Genomic DNA, 20,227 nt, shown 5'->3' on the forward strand with positions numbered 1-20,227 from the left:
TTTGAAAATGTATACTTTTATTTAGAAGATAAGTATTAAATTATATTTCAATCCATGAAAGCCTTAATACATTTTATCAAACTATTGCTTTGGTCAGAGCATACTTTGGAAAATAATAAATTATAGAATTATATTACATTTTGAGGTAGCTAGGATATTACAATATTTTTATTCTTTTCTGGTAAATCATCAGTAATTTTACAATGATTGGTTTTGACAAAAATAAAACATACATATACTATAGATATTTTATCTAGTAATATTGAATCGTTTAATTGTTCGGCTGTTCTTAAATTAATTATAAAAAAATTAAATTAGACACAAATAAAATTATAATACATAGAGAAACTACAAATCTATCATTTCTTAGAGTCAACATTAGTAGAAAAAAAAAATAAATAGAAAAACAATTATTGTTTCTCTATGTATTGAACAACATTAATTATCACAATAAGACATACATAAACTAAATGCACATAGCGATCTATCACATCAATATTATATTATTTTTATTATTACTAGTACTATTCATGTGATAAACCATTTCACAACAGATGCTTTAGTCTAGATCAGTCATTATTAAAAATACATAACATTTATGCGTGTTCGAAGGGCAGTTCCACAAGTCACAAATAAGATTAATGAATAATAATAATTCAATATACTACTAATATTATTTAAAATTAATACTGATAATGTATTTGAACACGTAGAAGAATATGAGGTAATGTCATTAGTTACAAGTTGAAACTATTCAAAAATAAATTAGAATAAATGCAAAAACGGTAATAATATTGCATAAATGTACATGGTATAAAATAATGCATAAAGCGTTTTTAAAATACGCAGTAAACAAAAAATCAGAATAAACAATACAAAAACATGTTACTATATTATCGAGCAGGTAAGTATTGGTCCATAATCTTCTACTTAACAAATAAAAAAAATAAATACAATTTACTAAGAACATTTTAACTATTCACATTTACCTAACATTTTAACATTTAAAATATTATATGCTAGGTATATAATCACAATAACCTTATATTCCTATACTACACACAGTATAATCATATAGTGATTTTATCATTTTGTTTTACATATACACATTGATGATATATACATTTAAGCATTTACAAATATGTATTACACGTAGTTGACTTAAATATATTTATGCATATGTATTGCACATAATAAATAATGATGTATAAGTCATTAAAAACTTACTATTATGGTTAAATACTCCATGCGTAATATTTGCATCATTGCTAAAAACAAATTAAAAATTATTATTTTAAACCATAACATACCAACAAAATTTAAAAAAGTTTAATTTAAAAGCATACTAACCAAAATAATATTTTTTAATAATAATAATTATAATGAGTACTTTAAAAAACATCTAAATCTACTAACAACAATTATTTCATTGAAAACTAATTATTAAATAAATAAAATGTTTAATGCAAAACTGTAATTTTTTTTTTATTGAGTTAACATACCTATGTGGACCGTTTTCGCTTAATTGCCCTAAACCCATCAATAACTGAGGGTGTTATGTTATTTATCACTTGAAATGAGCCTACATTCACCTAATTAAAAAAATTAAGTTTTACAGTAAGTTGTCGAAGAAGTTAGAAAATATAATGGGTGAACTGGGCTGACAACACAAGTGAAGATTTGGCTCAGTTCGATAATATTTTATATAATCCGGCCAGAGCTTTGTAGATTATGTAACGTTTATTTTTACTGGTATCAAAATACTCCCAAGTTACCTCTGCATAACATAGCATTAAATAATTGTAAATATTATTTTTATGTTTTTTCGAAAACATGGAAGTGTTAGTTTATTAACCTTCATCCGCTCGCGCTGGCGGAAAATTGGCCGCCCTTTTTAATTTTCAAGAATATTCTTCTCCAGAGTTACACATCCCTCCGCTAAATTGCCACCGTCGAGAGCAGTAGTGTTATTTTATAAGGCGCGAGCGGATGAAGGTTAACGGTAATAGTACAACAAAGTCTATACTGTATTAAGTATTCTAAAGTTTGGCAGCTTTTAAAAGTATAAAATATGATAAGACATAATGTTGGACAGCCCAAGTTCGATTAGGTTTGAAACAAACTCTATATTACGAACTTTCTAACCAAACTTGACAAAAGAATCCAAACCCAATTTTTATTAACTATTACAATCTTTTATCAAATCTACTTTCCCTTGAAAATTAATTTTATAAAATTAATATAGGTGTAACCACTTGTCGTGTTTGATGCCACATCAAATGTTGTAAACATGAAATTACCTACCATTTTTAGTCTTTAAAAATTAAATCAAACAACAAAAAAACAATTACAATACGAGAATAATTATAGACATCTAAACCATAACACATTTTTTATTTAATTTATAGTTATTATACATTTTTTTTAAAATTAAAGCTCGTACAAGTTTTAAAAGTTAAAGTAAGTTTGGTTCGAACGCAAAATTCAGAGTTTGTTACATCACCAACACTTAACAATAAAAAATATCTATAATTATGAATTGTTTTTAAATACAATAATAAACTCATACCGTGTTATTTGCAGTAGATATTGAACCCATTATAGCCGGTTTAATGTTATTCAATGTTTGGCAAGTAAATGATGAGACTAAAAATATAAATAAAATAATTGTAAACAAATTGAATAATTGAAGAAAAAAAAATCACTCAATTTTTCTTACCACTAGAATTACTCGACCTTGGTGCAATATTTACCTAAAAAAAAAATTAATAAAGTTTATGTAAATTATTATACAAAAAAAAAATAAGAATTAAAGCAAACTATTTTGTATGAAATGTGAAAAACATAAAGAGAACTTGATATAAAAACAACAGACAATAAACAAAAAAAAAGTCTTTAAGGACTGCATAAAATAAATATGCATTCTTGAACAAGTTAAATATTTTTAAAAACAAAACAAAGTTTTGCGATGCTAGCCAAAGCTCCATACTATTTCCTTTAATGTAGCCGTTATACAAAAATGAATAGATGGAAGATACATCACAAACGAACAACAATTTTAAAAAATTTAGATCTCAGCCAAAAATTAATATTTTGTTGCAACGCTGTTAACACAAAAATTTTAATTTATCTACTGTATTAACAAAAAATATACACAGATATTTATTTTAATATGAAATTACACGTACAGGACCAAGTATTTTATATTAAGTAGTTTTTTGTCTTCAGTAAAATAATATTAATAATTTTTAAAACAAATTGTAATTACAGTTTCTTATTAAAAAAAAAAATTTAATTAAATACAAAATGTTATACAGTGAAGTCAATTTTATTAAATACTAGAGAACAAATAAAATTGAACGTCAAATTTTTATTTAGCTTTCCAAGTTAATTGAATTATTTTACATTTTTTTTTATTTGTAAACTGTATATATCGTTGTTAAAAAGAATGCTTAGTTAAAATGTAACCTACATTTTAAATATATTTATGTTTTACCTGATGATGGTTATTAAATTGATTTAAAGATGTTGTGTTTTTAGGAACAATAACACCTGGCAGTGATATCTAAACAGTAAACAATTCGTTACAAGACTAAAATAAATGCAGTAACTTTTTAATGAACTTACTGGTATATTAGGTTGACTAGTTATTAAATCTTTACTATTCAACAAATTATTAATTACTTTGGTTTTCCGTCTGTCTAGTTGACAATTTGTAGTAGTTTGATCTACTGCAGAAGTTCCTAAGTATAAATTGTACTTTTTTAATAAATAAACAAGTTTGTACAAGATGGTGCAAAAAATACTTTTTTTTTCAAAACAACTGTAACTTCTTTATTAAAAAAAAAAATTGTATACTAATGTTGCATGATTTCTTATTCTCAAAATTTTTCAAACAATAGAAAAATATGAGAGAAGTATGGTTCCAACAAAATGAGGCCACAGCCCTACACCGTATAAGCATTAATGCAAGTTGTCAGAGATATGTTTGGCCAACTACCTGATCTCTTTGTCTGTGACTTCTTTTTATAGGGTTGCCTCAAACTGAAAATCTATTTCCATAAACCACCAAATTAAAAGTCGCCATTCATGATGAAACCGCAGCAGTGCCACAATAAATATCGGCGAAAGCAATGCAGAATTTTCAAGAGGCTCTAAATGTGTGTGTCCAACAACATAGGTGTCCTCCTCGACAAATCTTTTGAAAATTAAAAACGTTGTATACCAATCAGAACTAAGTTAATTACAAATTATATACATATACATTTTTTTACAACTATGTTTTATTAATTTTAAGTTGCTTAATTGAAAAATATGTATTTCTTTTGCACCACCTAGTATTATGATAAATATAAATAATAGTTTCATGTAATGACTAACTTTGTAACGAAGCAGCTAACTGAGGCATTGTCTTGTTAACATTACCAACAGCATTTCCACAGATAATTTTCTTGTAAATCGTTTGACCAGCATTGCTGATTCCATTTTTATGTACAGCACTCTTACCACCAGGCTTCATTTTGACATATTGTGTCAGTAATGTACCTGATGCTGTTTTTATCACATCGTTTATATTTTGGGGGGGATTTTGCTTAATAATGTGACTGGTTTTTGCTGCATCACAGTTTGATAATAATAATTTTAAATGTTGATTTTTTGTTGAGTGTACCGATTTAAGTTTAGTGTTAATGCGTACACGTTGTCCACGAAATGCTGACAACAACTTTCTGTCTGTTTGTAAAGTTAAACTTTGTGACGCTAATAGACTATTGATACTTATTGCTTCAGTCGATGATACTTTAGAAAGTGTTGAAGAAACTACCGTTATAGGACTTGATACAGAAGAAACTACATTTATAGGACTTGAAACCGATGATAACTCCATATCGGTGTTAGAAACAAACGACATTTCACTTGAAGAACTTGACACAAATGGTGCGAGTGCTATTGAATGAAGTTCTAATGATGCAAGATGTTTGTGATTTTGTACTTCTTGTTTTAAAGTAGCCTGTTCATTTTCTATTTGAATTACCGTTGAGTATGTATCGGTAACTGGGCTAGACACAGATGTTACACATGTCATTGAACTCGAAGCTGATAAGCCAACAGCTAAAGGACTTAACGGTGGCGATTCTAAATCTTTTAATCTTGATCCGTGATTTGATTCAGCACCATTTTCCAAAACATTTGCATTGTTTGACGTCGATGTCTCTATTTAATTAAAAAATCAATTATTATGTAAGCAAAGTCAAGTATTCAAAAATGCTTAAATGTATTTAAGCAAAGCAAAAAAAAAATAAAATAAGTCAGTAGTGTACTTATTAAACCATCTACAAAAAGAAGTTAAAACCAGAGCATTACTTGCCCTGGTGCTTTTATGCTGCGCTTTTATAAATGCACAAATCACAGTTGCAAAGCCCCCGTAATAAAAAAATGATCAGAATTTTTATGTAAGATGATATCTATAACAACTTTGGATAAGTGTGCAAGTCGTTTTCAGTGATTTTACAAGGGTTTTTTTTTTTTGCTTAAGCAATTTTAAGCTTGAAAGAAACCACTTGAATACCTGTAAAGTATTTATCAATATAAGAGGATCATAAAAAAATAAAATGTTTTAAATGAAATCCTGATGTATGGCAGCTGGTCAAAGTTTAAAATTGCTCCCCTGTAAAATCACAGGAATCAACTTACACACTTATTCACAGTTGTTACAGATATAGAACCTCCTTCAAAAAAAAAAAAAAAATGTAATATTGAATCGGCAGTTTTAAATTATCTTAAATCATTTAATCCAATAATGCCCTTTCTAAAAAATCCACTGAATATTTAAAGGCTCTTTAAATATCTTACCAGTATTCTTTTTAGAATGTAGTAACATCTTTGCAATGCTGCATTTTCTACGTTTCATCTGTAAGAAGTTAAAAAAAATGACATTAAATATAATATTTAAAACCACCTTAGGGTGGTTTAGAACACATACTAGCAACAATTTTGAAAATAATGTTTTCTCATTTTAAGAATCAATCTTTATATAATTTAAAACATGATCTTAAAAGACAAATCATGCTTCACAATAGAATATGATTATGATACATAAAATTGGGATGATTTTGGAAGGGAGCACCAATCGGATGTTAAAAAAAATATTTAGAGAACATAGAAAAAAATGATTTAAGTTTTTTATTGAGTTATTTTACGAAAAACACTTTCCAGAATGTTTCTGGTCAAAAAGCACCAATTTTGATAATTTGGTAAAAATGATTTAAATTTTTTAACTCAAAACAAAAAAGTCTTATTATTAAGGTGGATGTTTAATGATATAAACAATACTTTTTAAATAAAAGCCAACAATTTTAATTTTCCCTAAAACATATTCTGAACTCCTATAAACCAATACTTACATAACATTTCTCAGAATCAGTCTTTAGGTCTTCAGACAATACATTAAAATTTTTACATATTATCTTAGCACGTTTTCTTAAAATTGAATTATAAGATTTATTTTTTTTTAATACATTCTGTGATGAATTTGTTGATGAGACTAAATTTAAAGATTTTTTTTGTGCTATTCCAAAATTATTACATGTATTTTCCAATTTACATTTTAGTAAATTGTCCAACAACTAAAAATAAAAAAAACAGTATATTAATTAAAAATGGTCTACAGTAATGTTTTGTTTATATAATTTACCTGACTAATAACTATTTTACTGGGTTCATGTATATTGTCATTGAATAGCATAGGCAGAAATTTCACATAACTTGGTTTTGATCCACTTTTATATGTACGGACAACTGATATTCTTGAATCTACTTTTTCCTTTAATATTTCTAATATTATACTTATGTAAGCTTTTAAATTATTCGTCTTCAGATTTATTTTGAACCTACAAATATAGACATAATGGTTTTGAATCAAGCCACAAATTACTAAGCAGTAAATTATCAATTTTAAGCTACCTCAAAACTGAATTAACTTCAGAAATAAAATTTAACAATAAAGAATATTCTTGAGTTTTTACTACAACCAAAATAGATAATTTAATAAGTGTTACTGAATCCAGTCGAAAATCAAACTCCCACATCAAATGACAATTCATATTTACATTACTATTACAGTTTGCAGATTTCTGTAAAACATAGAAAATTTGATATTAATATAGCTGTATAATTATGTGTTATTATATTTAGAGTATTAATGATGAATAACTTGCATAAGGATTTATTAAACAATATTTTTACTGACCGCTAAATTAGAATTTTTTTGCACATCATTAAAAAAGGAATTTGATGACTTATGATATATCTCTCTAATGGAACCAGAATCAAATATGTTATATGTAATTTGTTGATTGTTTTTCAATGGATTCAATTCTTTTCGCCGTAATGCATACATATCGTATAATAGTCTTACTGCTTGGCCAACACTAGGTGTTGAATCGATACATAGTTCTGGTTGAGATGCTAACATCAACAAGCTTTCTAATTTGATCTTTTCTTCATAGGACCAATTGAGGGTATTACTGTAAGCCAGTAATTGATTCAAATCGCTCAAAACAGACTGAAAAATAATTCTTTTAATTTTAAGAAATAACTTTCATAATTATTTTTTAAGAATAATGTAAAAAAAAACACAGTGACTAACTATAGTTGTAGAAAAGCTCCCTAAGCCACTCACAAAACAACTTACCATGTTAGAAGGGCGTAACAGAATACGGGATATCATCTGCTGATCAGTTTTCTTGTCATGAATCTCTGCTATAACACACCCACAGTAAAATAAAGGTGGTTTAGCTTTTTCTAACAAATCTAAAAGATGTGGTGGAATTTCTTCATTTTTAATATATTCCAAAATTGAATCTTGTTCATAATTAAAATATGTTTCTATAGGTGAATTATTATCGTCAACAGTCATTTTAATTGAATAACCAATATCAACAGAATACAATGTTATAATTAGAACATTTGGATGGCCTTCAAATGACGTATCGAATAAACCATCCAATAAACTTGAAGGAGACAATTGCTAAAATTATATTTTACAAATTAATGAAAATATTAATTTTGTATTTAATTTTTTTTTTTCTTACATAATCAGGCCATTGAGAAGAGCTTACGAAATCAACTAATCTTTGGTTATATGATGAATATAACTTCTCTAATAAGTTTTTCTTTTTTCGATTAACTTTTTGAGTTTCGTTATTCTCTTTTTCCTTTTTTACTTCCTCTGAGCTTTCCTCTTTTTCCTTTTCTTCCTCCTCTTCTTCTTCTTCTTCTTCGTCCTCTGAACTCTCTAAGCTTTTATGTTGGATACATGAACGGCCAAGATGTAACAATATCTGTAAGAACAAAATATTAATAAAATAAAAATGAAGTTTAAATATTGATAATAGAATACAGACTCTTGCGACTTCCTCATTAGCAGCCGCCAGGCTTTGCATGGTAATAACAGCAGCAACATTCAGATGATACTTAATTCCATTACTCGCATATCGTTATTTGTAATCTGAAATTGTTTTCTAATTAATTATAGGTAACATAATATATTATGTATCCATCAAGTTCAGTTTAACAACCCTCATATCAATAGAGCAAGGTTGCAATTTCTTCTTAATTACCCAAAGGATGATAATAATAATAATAATACTTACATAACTGAATTTGGAAGTATTACTTTTATATTATAATATAAATGTCTGAATTTATGTAATTAATAGTGTAAAAAAAACTAATAGCTTGTAAAACTCCAGCCCCAAATCCTTGTCTTAGTTTACTGACCTATGGTATGAAGCATGCACACGGTACAACATGGTTACCAACTTTAATTTAAAATAAAACTGATTGCACCAAATGTTTCACTTGAGAAAACAACTAAAATACGTTAAATACAAAAAAAGCATATGAACTTTTACGATAATTTTTAGGTCTTCAGTTTATATACTTATCTATGGTTTATATTTTAAATGCGACTACAGAGTACAGTAACACTTTCTTGATCAAAATTCAGCAATGTTATTATCTTAGTTTTTACAAAACTCTAATGTGATAGTAAGATGAACAAAACGTTGCTATCAGCATGAAAATTGTTTAAATCTTATCGTTGTAAACATATTAATTGTTATCAATTGATAAACATTAACCATTCCACTATTCCAGTCGGCTAAGACATCCAAAATTTGTATATTATATAAATTTCTAATATGAAGAGTAGGGTTGCCAAATTTCAAATTGTGTAATTTAGGATAATATTTTTAATGTCCAATGGGTCAAAAGAAGGCCGCCCACCCCAAATTTTTGGAGAATAAGGGTTTGACCCTTGACCCCCCTACATTATAAACATTGTACACTTGATTTTGTCGAGAAAATATACTTTTGGAACAAATGCAATTATATTCTCTAGCGCGATTTTAATTTTTTTAATAAGCATTTTTTTTAGCTTACATCTGATAGTGCAGTTTGAAAATCGACAAAAGCATTATAAAAGTTATAATATGCCTAAAACTATATTTTGAGTATTAAGGTGGATATGATTAGGGTCGATCGTTTGTCTATAATAATTTATTGGCCTTGTTAGTTATTGCTTGTTACTCATGTATCATAATTAACAATATAATGAAAATATTTTTAAATACCCTGTTGAATGTTGATTGACCAACACTTATAGCAACCTAAAAATTTACTTAGGTCAAAATGCATTGAACTCTTTTTTTTGGGGGGGGGGGGAGATCATTAATAAAAATAAATAGTAAATGTTATTATTGTTAAATCGGTATTATCGAAATATTACTGTTATAAAGACCTTCACTAGATCTAGATCCAGTCTAATTTTCAGCCTCAAGTCCTAAAACTTACTTTGAAAAAAATATAAAGAAATAGTTTTTAAACCTTTTGGGGAAATGATCTCTGATATTTTTTCGGTTTGTAAACGTATACTGATAGTATTAACTGTTATATTATTTTAAAAAAATGTATACAAATTATGAAATAATATACCTATACTATTTTTAGAAGCTATAGCGCGCCATAGTTTTAAGTTAATAATAAGGAAACTTTTCCAGTGTTTTACTCGATTTTAAAGGGGTAAACTTTTTAAATTTGTAATGTTAAGTGCCTTTCGGGTATGCTTTCTAATATATAGCCTTGCTGCAAAGGAATCGGCTCAGCGATTTAAAAAATATCATGGGCCCAGACACAAAAAAACATCATTGTTAACACAAAATCCTTCCTAACGTGTCTTGTTACAACCAAAAATATTTTCATTGTTATAAAACGATTTTGACTTATGCAAGTATTTAGTTTAATAGTTAAAACAATGCTGACTGTGGATTAACTATATCCACAGCGAGCCTAATAAAATAATGTTTAATATTTTGATTTTTGTGGATTTATTCAGTACTATTTATTTTTTTATCCACGGTGGCATGACCAAATTTCCACTTCACTAGTGACAACTATTTGTCATCTCATAGTTTGTATTAAAATAAGTGAGTAACACGTGCAGATATTCGATTTTTATTTTATTCTTTACGTCCATGATCCACCATAATCATTAAATAATAAGTCTAAATCACTGTCATATAATATATTATTAATATGTATATACATAGTAAATTATATAACTTTCCATCATTGATGTATCATATATCAATATTAATATTATGTAAATACTATAGTCTATAATCTATATTATTGTCCGTAAAAGGAGTGCTATGGCCAGTTAAAGGGTTAAGCATGTACTCTGAACATATCAATACTCAATGGTATAATTTATCATATTGTTGTTATCATTATTTGATAAAAATGAGCTATAACCCAAGGTGGATTTATAAATCCACCTTGCTATAACCGTTTTATCATTGTTGTCAATTGATGTTATGGTAGACTGTAGATAAGAGATGTACTGAAATCTGAATTCGCCGCTAGCGGCAAGCGTGCTCAAAATGTACATAGTATAATTTTTATTGTAATGTATATTTTTATAAGAAACCATATATTTTTTTTTTTTTTTAATTATAGTTATCAATTTTTATTGGACAAACAACTGCGTAGGTGTTTGATATTGTGAAAAATGAAGTGACACTGGAGTTTTATCATAAATGAGAGAATGCAAATGCATTCTGTCATTACATGATAGGAAGTACTAGTTTCAACGATTTTTACCCCAATTGTTAAACTATACCCTTTATTTATTGCCATGACAACTCCAAATAAATCATTTTATAGGGTTCTCAAAAATATTATGCACCGTGTTTATTTATATGCTTGAATTGTTTTCAATTTTTATAAGTTTCTTTAAAAGTAGAAATGAAAAGAAATTTGAAAAGTGCAATTAAATATTTTTTATACATTTTGATCACTGTTGTTGTCACTATTGTCGTTTTTAAATTCTTAAAATGGACAACTAAAAAGCATAGAGGTAGTACTAATTTGACTTCAGTTTTAGCAGATTATCAATTACAAACTAACTATGTGCCTCAAAAAATTGATTGGCATGATTGGCAACAAATTAATATAGAAAAACTCAGAACAGGTAGGTGGAACATAATAAACTTAAAATTTTAGTATTTTAGGGTTTGTAAACTTATATTGCTTATAAAAAAAAGCAACTTTATTTTGAAGGTGTTGGTGAACAAGGTATAATTGCTGAATTACAAAATTCTGAAATGCAGGACAAGTATGAATCATTGTATAAAGTAAATGGATTTAATGCCTTGTTAAGTGATAGTATATCTGTGAATCGTTCACTGCCAGATATTCGTCACAAGCTGTAAGTAGTAATTTTGCACTCGTTAAAAATATATTTATATGTATAGGTACATTGTGTATCTATTAAATAATATTAATATTTATTTAATTAGCTATATAAGTATTTTATTTGTTTTCAGTTGTAAATCCAAAAGATACAGTTCCAAATTGCCAACTGTAAGTGTAATTGTGCCATTTCACAATGAACATTTTTCAGTCCTGTTGAGAACTGTTTATAGTGTATTGAACCGCTCACCTAAAACTTTATTAAAGGAAATTATATTAGTTGATGATTCCAGCACCAAATGTATGAAAAATCATGAATACGTTTTTTAGTTTTTGTGTTTTTATATAATTATTTATATTTGTTTTTAGCTCATTGTAAAGGTCCATTAGATAATTTTGTGAAAACTAACTTGTATGGTAAAGTACAAGTAATACATTTGAAAAAAAGACAGGGCCTTATTAGGGCTCGTTTAGCTGGTGCTAAAAAAGCTATTAGTGAGGTATTAATATTTTTAGATTCACATACTGAAGCTAATGTTAATTGGTTGCCACCTCTATTAGGTAAATATATATTTTTTTTTTTCAGTTAAACTTGTACATAACTTAAACAATTTATTTCTCATGTATTATATATTTTTTTAGAGCCTATTACAGATGATTACCGTACATGTGTTTGTCCATTCATTGATGTTATAGGGTATGAAACATTTCAATATAAAGCTCAAGATGAAGGGGCTAGAGGTGCTTTTGATTGGGAATTTTTTTATAAAAGATTACCTTTATTGCCAGAAGACCTAATGACTCCTACTAAACCATTTCGGTAACATCAGCTACAAATATCTTATTCACCCAGATGTATAAATTATAATACCATGTATATTTACACACACACAGGTCTAAGTACCAGCTTATAAAAAAAAAAGACCTTCAAGATTGATTATGATTATGATTGAGTTTTGACAAGTAGTTTAGCCAATAAAATTCATGGAATATAAAACATATATTTATGTAAAAACTCAGTTATAGCTATAATTAATCTTGAAGGTCTTTTTATAAGCTTATAAAGGCCGGTAGCTAGCTTGAACCATGTGTTTTTAAAATGTACAATGTTATACGTAATAAAAAAACAGTAGAAATATCTTGTGTCATTTAAATGGAAAATGAAGAATACCTATGCAATTAGCCAAAATAAATCTTTTTTTTGAGAAATAAAACATTTTTTCCCTTTTACCAGACACGTTTTTTCAACGAGTGTACCCATTTTTCGTTGTGGAGGCGAAAAAATAAAATAAAATACATTTTTAACCAGTCTAATATATATACAAAGTTTCAAAACATCCCTCCCCCCTTTCCCCTAAATCTGGCTTCCGATAGAAAAAAAACAACTTTAAATTATTATTGTTTGAAAAAAATTTAAAAGGTTTTACATAAATAATTTTTTTATATTTCTATTATACCATCAAAAAATCAGGTGGCCTATGAAATTCTGAAGACCCTGTATAGCAATAGAATATATTAAACTATACAAATAAAAACTTGATGCTAAAACAATGCTGTTAAAACGATACTATAAATGTATCATATATTCAATTTTTCTAGAAATCCAGTAATGGCAGGAGGTTTGTTTGCCATAAGTGCTCGTTGGTTTTGGGAACTTGGAGGTTATGATCCAGGTTTGGATATTTGGGGTGGAGAGCAGTATGAATTGTCATTTAAAATATGGCAATGTGGTGGAACAATACTAGATGCCCCTTGTTCAAGAATAGGACACATTTATAGAAAATTTGCACCGTTTCCTAATCCTGGTATTGGAGACTTTGTTGGAAAAGTAAGCAAAAAAATTATAACCATGAGCACAATCAGTTGAACCAGGAATCCCTGGTATAATATATACCATTAATGATATATTCATAGCATAATTGATTTTTTAGTTTACATAGTTAATTTATAAATTGTAATTAGAATTATAAACGCGTCGCAGAAGTATGGATGGATGAGTATGCAGAGTACTTGTATAGTCGAAGACCTACTTACCGACACATCGATCCTGGTGATCTGACTGAGCAAAAAAAAATTCGAGAAAAATTAAAATGTAAACCTTTTAAATGGTTTATAAGTGAAATCGCATTTGACTTAGTCAAAAGGTATCCACTTGTGGAACCACCAGATATCGGCCATGGAAAGGTATATGAATTCATAATAAAAATAATTTTAATTATTTTTTTCAAAAGTAAAATGTTTACGACAATTTTCACTAGTTATTCTCAATGATTATTATTTAAATATTTTGTCTAAAAAGTATCTAAAATTTAATTTTTAAACAACAATATCAACATATCTAATCAAAAAATAAAACAATTTTTTATTTTTATTTTAAAATTATAATATTTGTTTGTAGATCAGAAGTTACAATGCTCCTGAGCTTTGTTTAGATTCTACGTTAGAAGATAGGCTTAAGTTGAAAAATTGCAGAGACAACAATGATGATCAGGTAATGTGACACTTATTAATATATATTGTGGTTTAAAATGTATGCAGCGGCATATGAAGTTTGAGGCTTCATTGACTATAGTGTTATTTTCATCTTATATACTTTTATTGTGTCCTAAAAACAAATACTTAAAAATTGTATCAATGTCTTATTTGCAATTCTTTTTATATTAGTTCCTCTAATGAGTACAATGACAATTTTACAAAAATATAAGTATTAAATATATGTATTTTTTTTTTAATGACTTCTTATGTTATAATGTCATATTGGAGATATTATGATTTAAAAGCTTTGATACATATATGTAATAAGGGAAAAATAGTTTTTTAATTGTGACTAAATTTTTTAATGCTTTAGACATTAGCATGTAACAGTTTTACCTTCAATAATTGTCAAATGATCTAATGCGCCAGAATTGAACTTTTAATTCTAAGGCTTTTTTTTTTCAATTTTGTTGGGACAGGTTAATTTTTTTCATCTTTTTTTGTTTATAAAAAAGTATTAAATTTAGATAACAAAAAAATTAAAACGTTACCCCATAGATAAGGTTTATCTCTAAACATTGTAAAAATTTGGTGAATCTACTGTTAATACTGTTTTCACATACTTGACCCACGCAAAGCAGTTTTAATTGGGAAAAAATTGTTATGTATACTATAGAAATTACTGTGATAGTCTGACAAAAAAATTAGCAATTAATAATGTATCCTCATTATTGTCTTAATAAGTATATACTATAGTCCAAGCTCAAAATTAAGATTTTATGAAAAATTGCCTATACTTAACTCCTTGGAAATGGGCTGAGTGTCGGCCTTTAAACTTTCTAAAAGATAGTTAGAAATTCTTTAGATACAACATTACCTATTTATAGTCTAAAACTAAGAAAATATATTTAACCTTTTCTCCCAGAAGTGGGGGAACATTTTTTTTAGTGTTTAAAACTAGATTGAAGGTAGGTCTTATGTACGTACAACATGTAATATATTTTTGTAAAACTGTTTTAGGAATTCACATTAAGTTGGAGAAAAGACATAAGGAAAAAAAACAACATGTGTTTGGATGTTTCGGATGTATCGACAAGAGGCAAAATATCATTATATAGATGTCATAGTTCTGGGGGTAATCAGCTCTGGAATTATGATCATGTAAATAATTTCTATTAACAGTTAATATTAAAAAAATATATACCTACAATTTGAATGTTTTATTGCAGGAAAATAAAATGCTCGTTCATGGAGGTAACTACAGATGTTTGGAAGGTGATATTAGTACAAGAAAAGTATATGTAACTCATTGTGACCCAAAAGATGAAGATCAAAAATGGATTATTGAACACGTAAATCCACTTGCAACAAATTGGACACTAAATCTTATAGGACAGTAATACTTTTATCTATTTATCAGTTAGTTGAATATAAAAAAATATTTTTAATTATGTTTATTGAATATTTTTATGTGGTTATCTGTGATAAGTAGTGTTGTTTAGTACACAGTATGTTTGTTACCAACTAGTATATTATGTAAAACAAAAAAAATCAACTTTTTTAGATTTTTAAAAAGGTCTATACTTAATCTGTATAACATTTTTATTAACATGTGTTAACATAGATATTTTTGATACTTCAGACATATCAGAATTACTTATTATTTATTATTTTAACTACAGTAGCCTCTCAGTAATCCAGCAGATATCAGACCAGAGGACTGCCGGTTTAATGAAAACGCTGAATAAATAGAGGTTCATAAAAAACAAATTTTAGTCGTAAAATCTATGTATTTATTGTACAAAATATTACAAACTTTATTAACTTTTATACATAACTTATTGGTCAGGTTTAAAAAAAGTGTAAATTTTTTTTTGCTTTTTCACTTGAAATAACAATGTTATCGCTTATTCTTAAAATTCTTGAAGCATTTGTTCATTTTCGAGGGTCCGGATTACTGGATGTCTTGAATTATCATATAGCCGAGACTCTACTGTACATGACTAACATGATTATAGTCATAAATTATAACTATCACTTTGTGTACTTATAATTTATCTACTTAAATGACATAAAGTAAACTATTGTGATTTTAATTTTAATTTTATGTATTATTTAAGCACTCCAAATTTTTTTTATTATTTATTAGTATTATTACATACGTCATATTTAATTAATCTAATTTCAATAAAGTACTGATTTTAAATATGCTCAAATAACAAACAAAAATAGTTTTTATTATTATTTTGTAAACCTTTTTAATATATTAATGTTTTGTGATTTGTAATAACTGAAGGTTGATTCCAAAAGTTAGTAATAAAAATTATTATTATGTTGTATTAAAGAATTAAATTTTTTATGACAATTATTGAGTCCGGAATATTGTTTATAACCTAAATAACAATTCTTTATAATGCCCTTGAGTTTTTCCTTTTTCTTGTAACTTTTTTTATTTGGAAAAAGATAACATTCAGTTATATTATTACGCTTTTGATCAAAATTATATTTTAATTGCAAGTATACAAAACGACTGTCCCTAAAAAGAACCGTACCTCTCTGGCCTAAGAGAATAATATTACTTTATGCTCTAGCCCTATAGTGACTTAAAAAGTAGTTGTCTTGGGGATTATACTTCACTAGTTCTATATGCTACTTTTGATGGCTGTGGCGTGGTGGAGGAGTATAAATTTCGAGAATATAGGTTGACATGATAAGTGAAAAGAAAGATTCAACCGGAAAAACTGAAGAGACAGTTATTTAAAAAAAAAAAAGATGATGCATACATCTATTACTTTGTATAGAATTTTCACCAAAGTCCACAAATAACGTTGGACTAAAAAATAAAAAATTAGAATTGGTGCATTATGATTTTTATGTAGATATTATACTATTATAGTATTTGGTTTCTGGTAGATAGTTGGTACTATAGAACTACACTGGCACTTAGTATAGTCTTATGGATTTTTTTTTATACAGGTATTTCCTATAGGTATTAGGTATATGCAAAAATTAGGGAAAATGTTGAACATTTGTATTTTGTACATTATTAACTACCTATTATTAAAATATTATATGGTATTATATGGTTGTAAATTATTTTTTCAGGCTTTAGACACTCGTTACAATTAAGTAACAATATAATAAGTTGTTCATGTTGACTGTCTAGATGTACAATTTACAAATGTGTGATTATAAGTTATTTGAATTTTTAAATTATTTTACCACTTATATACCTAATGTTAATGTTGGCAACCCTAACTGTTTTATCATTGTCCACTGTTTTTATTTATCAACGATTCTTATCTGTAGTATACAACCTACATATTACAATATTACCGACGTTATTCGTTAAACTTCTAATCAAATATAATTGACATAATTTTACATTCGCTTTTTTAAATTCAATTTGTATTTTGTATACTTTCATAATATACTTGTACCTATCATCTTAGGTATTGTGTCATTATTTTAATTTTATTTATGTTGTGTAATTGCAGCTGTTGTCTGTCATTCTTAATGCGTTGTTTAACATTGTCAAAATAAAAAGTCGAGTTATTCCTGTATGATATATTGTTATTTAAGATTTAAGAAGGTTCGCCATTGACTGGTAAGTGTAAATAACTTAACTTTTTCTAGAATTGTCACATATACTAAGTGATTTTAGGTAGTATAAATTCATATACTTAATAACAATACAATTTCCTCTGCCATATCTATTTAATTTTTAGTGTTTTTTTTAAAGTGTACCACACAATAAAACGTAAACAAGGGTATCTCATATTTATTTGGCATTGTAAATAATTCTATATGTCTAATATCTCTAACTAGTAAATAATAATGAATAAAAAGTATCCAAACAAAAAATGATAGTTGTTAACTAAAGCCATTATTATATTTATAGAGCATAACTACTAAAATGTTGAAGCATCGTAAAAAAAACATTAAAATGTACTAATTTAGTTTTCATTTTTTATTTATTTATTTCATCAAATGGATGATAACACCCATAGGGCAAACAGTACAGATAATTGAAAGTAACTTTAAATGAGTTTGTAAATAGTAAAGATAACTTTGAAATGAAAACAAAAAAAAAACAAATACTAAGTAAACCATAGAGTATTAAACATTAGTAAATAAAGAGCATAAGTATATAATATTAAGAATTAAAAGTATTACAACCAAGTATTTCATACTTGGGATTGTTTTGAGTTTTCCAGGAGGTTTTTTAATAAATTAAGAACAGCTTAAATTTTCTAAAGTTTCAAACTTGACATTTTAATTTTGATCATTTCCAAACACAAGCTAAATAGATTTTTGAAATTTATTATTTTTTTATTCTTAGAGTAACAATGTTTAATTTATTTTTTCTTACTTTTTTTAGAAAATGAATCAAAACGGTTTTAGTACTGGTGAAGAAGATTCTCGTGGCCCAAATGACAAATTGTGTTGTTTACAAGAAGAAGGATTTAGATGCCAACGACAGGCAGGAAATGCCTCGTATAGTAAAAAAATACGAAATACAGTTCGGCAGCTCAAATTACATTTAGATGCAGTTGTGCGTTTATAAAAACATCTATTAAATATGTAAAAATATACTATATTTTTATTAACATAATTTATTTTTTTAATAGGCTAGACATATCTACATTTGTGACTATCACAAAAACATGATTCAGAGTGCTAGATCATTAAAACCTTCAAACCAAGATGAAGTACCTGAAGTTGACTTTTCTCAATTACAAATGAACACATTAAGACGTTATAAAAAGCATTTTAAAGTAGTGACGAAACCAAGTCTCAACAAAGCTCAAATGGCAGAGGTTTGATGATAACTGATAATTCATTATACTACTCTGCTTTCTACTTGTTGTCACCAACCTCCTTTTTTTTTAACCACTGTCAATTCTGGCTTTTTCATTATAGCTGATACCATTTGTATGGGGTAAAGCGAAGAAGAAGAGATGATTTTTACAGTTTTATAATTTTTAAATTAGAAATTATCCAATAATGATTTTTTTTGAGTTAAATACTAATAACTAGAGGTGTTAGGTAATATGATTAATTGGCTAAATATGAGCCAATTGGCTTACTATTAAGCCTATTTACCCTTAGGCTTACCATTAAATAGTAAAAAGCTAATATCTAATATTAGTTTATAAAAAAACTATATCCGATAAACCAATATTCGATCTTGATCCTCAATTCTAATTTAAAGTTATTTTATGTTTTTTATTACTTTATTTTCAGACTCTTTTAAACCATTTCAAAACGATATCAGTTAACGAGAAGGAAGCACTAACATTTTTTATTTATACAATTAAAACAAATGGAAATAAATTGGATCAAAAAACTACTAGCAACAATTTGGATAATGTATAACTAGATGTACTATAATTTAAGATGACTTTAATTTTTTTTTACACATAATTATTTATTTATGAAAGTTTAAGTATTTAAATTATAAAAGCTTAAATAAGTTTTGTAAATTTGTAAATTAATTATGTACTTTAAATTATTAATATTATTTGTAATACATTGTAACATTATGACAATTTACGACAAAGACAGCCCTTTACAAAATCATGTTTTTTATGTAAGAGGAATTAAGTAGTTAAAAATAATAAATTCTATGTTTAAATTTAAATTAATATTCTATTTTTAATAGTTGCCAGTTACCTTTAAAGTGTATTCTTCTTAGTATTTAAGTTTTCTGCATTAGTTTTAATGCAATATGTATTGGTAATGTTGAAAATTTTATAAAGCTATGTTCTAAATACTGACAACTATTTACAATTTATTTGTTTTCTTCTAAAATTAAGTAGATTTATACACACTATAAGAAGCTAAAATATATTTATTTGAAATTGTTCAAAAGTTTATTTAAAACCCTATGCATTAATCATAGTCACAATGAAGTTAGCCTATTTTCAAAATAATAAAGTATTATTAATTAAAAAACATAGAAAAATAATACTTTTTTTTTTTTAAATAGGTATCAATT

At 26.7% G+C, this 20,227-nt stretch overlaps 3 protein-coding genes across 7 annotated transcripts; 2 read left to right on the forward strand and 1 right to left on the reverse strand.

Annotated features, from left to right (window-relative positions):
* Nucleotides 1-216: 216 nt before the first annotated feature.
* On the reverse strand, nucleotides 217-9,006 carry LOC126846915 (uncharacterized). Of its 3 annotated transcripts, none has more exons than XM_050586780.1 (16): nucleotides 8,779-9,006; nucleotides 8,403-8,506; nucleotides 8,091-8,339; nucleotides 7,691-8,026; nucleotides 7,247-7,561; nucleotides 6,961-7,130; nucleotides 6,692-6,887; nucleotides 6,402-6,623; nucleotides 5,851-5,908; nucleotides 4,381-5,211; nucleotides 3,628-3,743; nucleotides 3,497-3,565; nucleotides 2,720-2,753; nucleotides 2,570-2,646; nucleotides 1,503-1,592; nucleotides 217-1,268 (listed from the first exon to the last, which is right to left on the reverse strand). In XM_050586780.1, exons 2-15 carry the CDS (start codon nucleotides 8,439-8,441, stop codon nucleotides 1,503-1,505), a joined length of 2,802 nt encoding a protein of 933 aa, XP_050442737.1. In that variant the 5' UTR covers nucleotides 8,442-8,506; nucleotides 8,779-9,006; the 3' UTR covers nucleotides 217-1,268. The 3 variants fall into 3 exon arrangements, with proteins under 3 accessions (XP_050442737.1, XP_050442735.1, XP_050442738.1); XM_050586778.1 differs by lacking the exon at nucleotides 8,779-9,006 and adding an exon at nucleotides 8,652-8,770 and having other exon boundaries at nucleotides 218-1,268; XM_050586781.1 differs by lacking the exons at nucleotides 1,503-1,592; nucleotides 8,779-9,006 and adding an exon at nucleotides 8,652-8,770 and having other exon boundaries at nucleotides 219-1,268.
* A 1,909-nt stretch (nucleotides 9,007-10,915) lies between these two features.
* Nucleotides 10,916-16,441, forward strand: LOC126846803 (N-acetylgalactosaminyltransferase 6). Of its 3 annotated transcripts, none has more exons than XM_050586603.1 (11): nucleotides 10,916-10,942; nucleotides 11,438-11,530; nucleotides 11,620-11,767; nucleotides 11,886-12,052; nucleotides 12,121-12,312; nucleotides 12,394-12,571; nucleotides 13,351-13,579; nucleotides 13,714-13,935; nucleotides 14,150-14,242; nucleotides 15,247-15,387; nucleotides 15,456-16,439. In XM_050586603.1, the coding sequence occupies exons 3-11, from the start codon at nucleotides 11,664-11,666 to the stop codon at nucleotides 15,624-15,626; spliced, it is 1,497 nt and encodes a 498-aa protein (XP_050442560.1). In that variant the 5' UTR covers nucleotides 10,916-10,942; nucleotides 11,438-11,530; nucleotides 11,620-11,663; the 3' UTR covers nucleotides 15,627-16,439. The 3 variants fall into 3 exon arrangements, with proteins under 3 accessions (XP_050442560.1, XP_050442559.1, XP_050442558.1); XM_050586602.1 differs by lacking the exon at nucleotides 10,916-10,942 and adding an exon at nucleotides 10,948-11,045 and having other exon boundaries at nucleotides 15,456-16,441; XM_050586601.1 differs by lacking the exon at nucleotides 10,916-10,942 and having other exon boundaries at nucleotides 10,956-11,530; nucleotides 15,456-16,441.
* A 1,133-nt stretch (nucleotides 16,442-17,574) lies between these two features.
* On the forward strand, nucleotides 17,575-19,845 carry LOC126846804 (histone deacetylase complex subunit SAP30 homolog). Its single transcript, XM_050586604.1, has 4 exons — nucleotides 17,575-17,833; nucleotides 18,608-18,781; nucleotides 18,858-19,046; nucleotides 19,474-19,845. The coding sequence occupies exons 2-4, from the start codon at nucleotides 18,611-18,613 to the stop codon at nucleotides 19,603-19,605; spliced, it is 492 nt and encodes a 163-aa protein (XP_050442561.1). The 5' UTR covers nucleotides 17,575-17,833; nucleotides 18,608-18,610; the 3' UTR covers nucleotides 19,606-19,845.
* The last annotated feature ends 382 nt before the right edge of the window (nucleotides 19,846-20,227 follow it).

This window comes from Adelges cooleyi, unplaced genomic scaffold, assembly GCF_023614345.1.
Source record: "Adelges cooleyi isolate 19-005CV unplaced genomic scaffold, UGA_ACOO_1.1 ACOO_flye_CR_arks_rails_tigmint_CR_PRNA_9, whole genome shotgun sequence".
Taxonomy (NCBI): domain Eukaryota; kingdom Metazoa; phylum Arthropoda; class Insecta; order Hemiptera; family Adelgidae; genus Adelges; species Adelges cooleyi.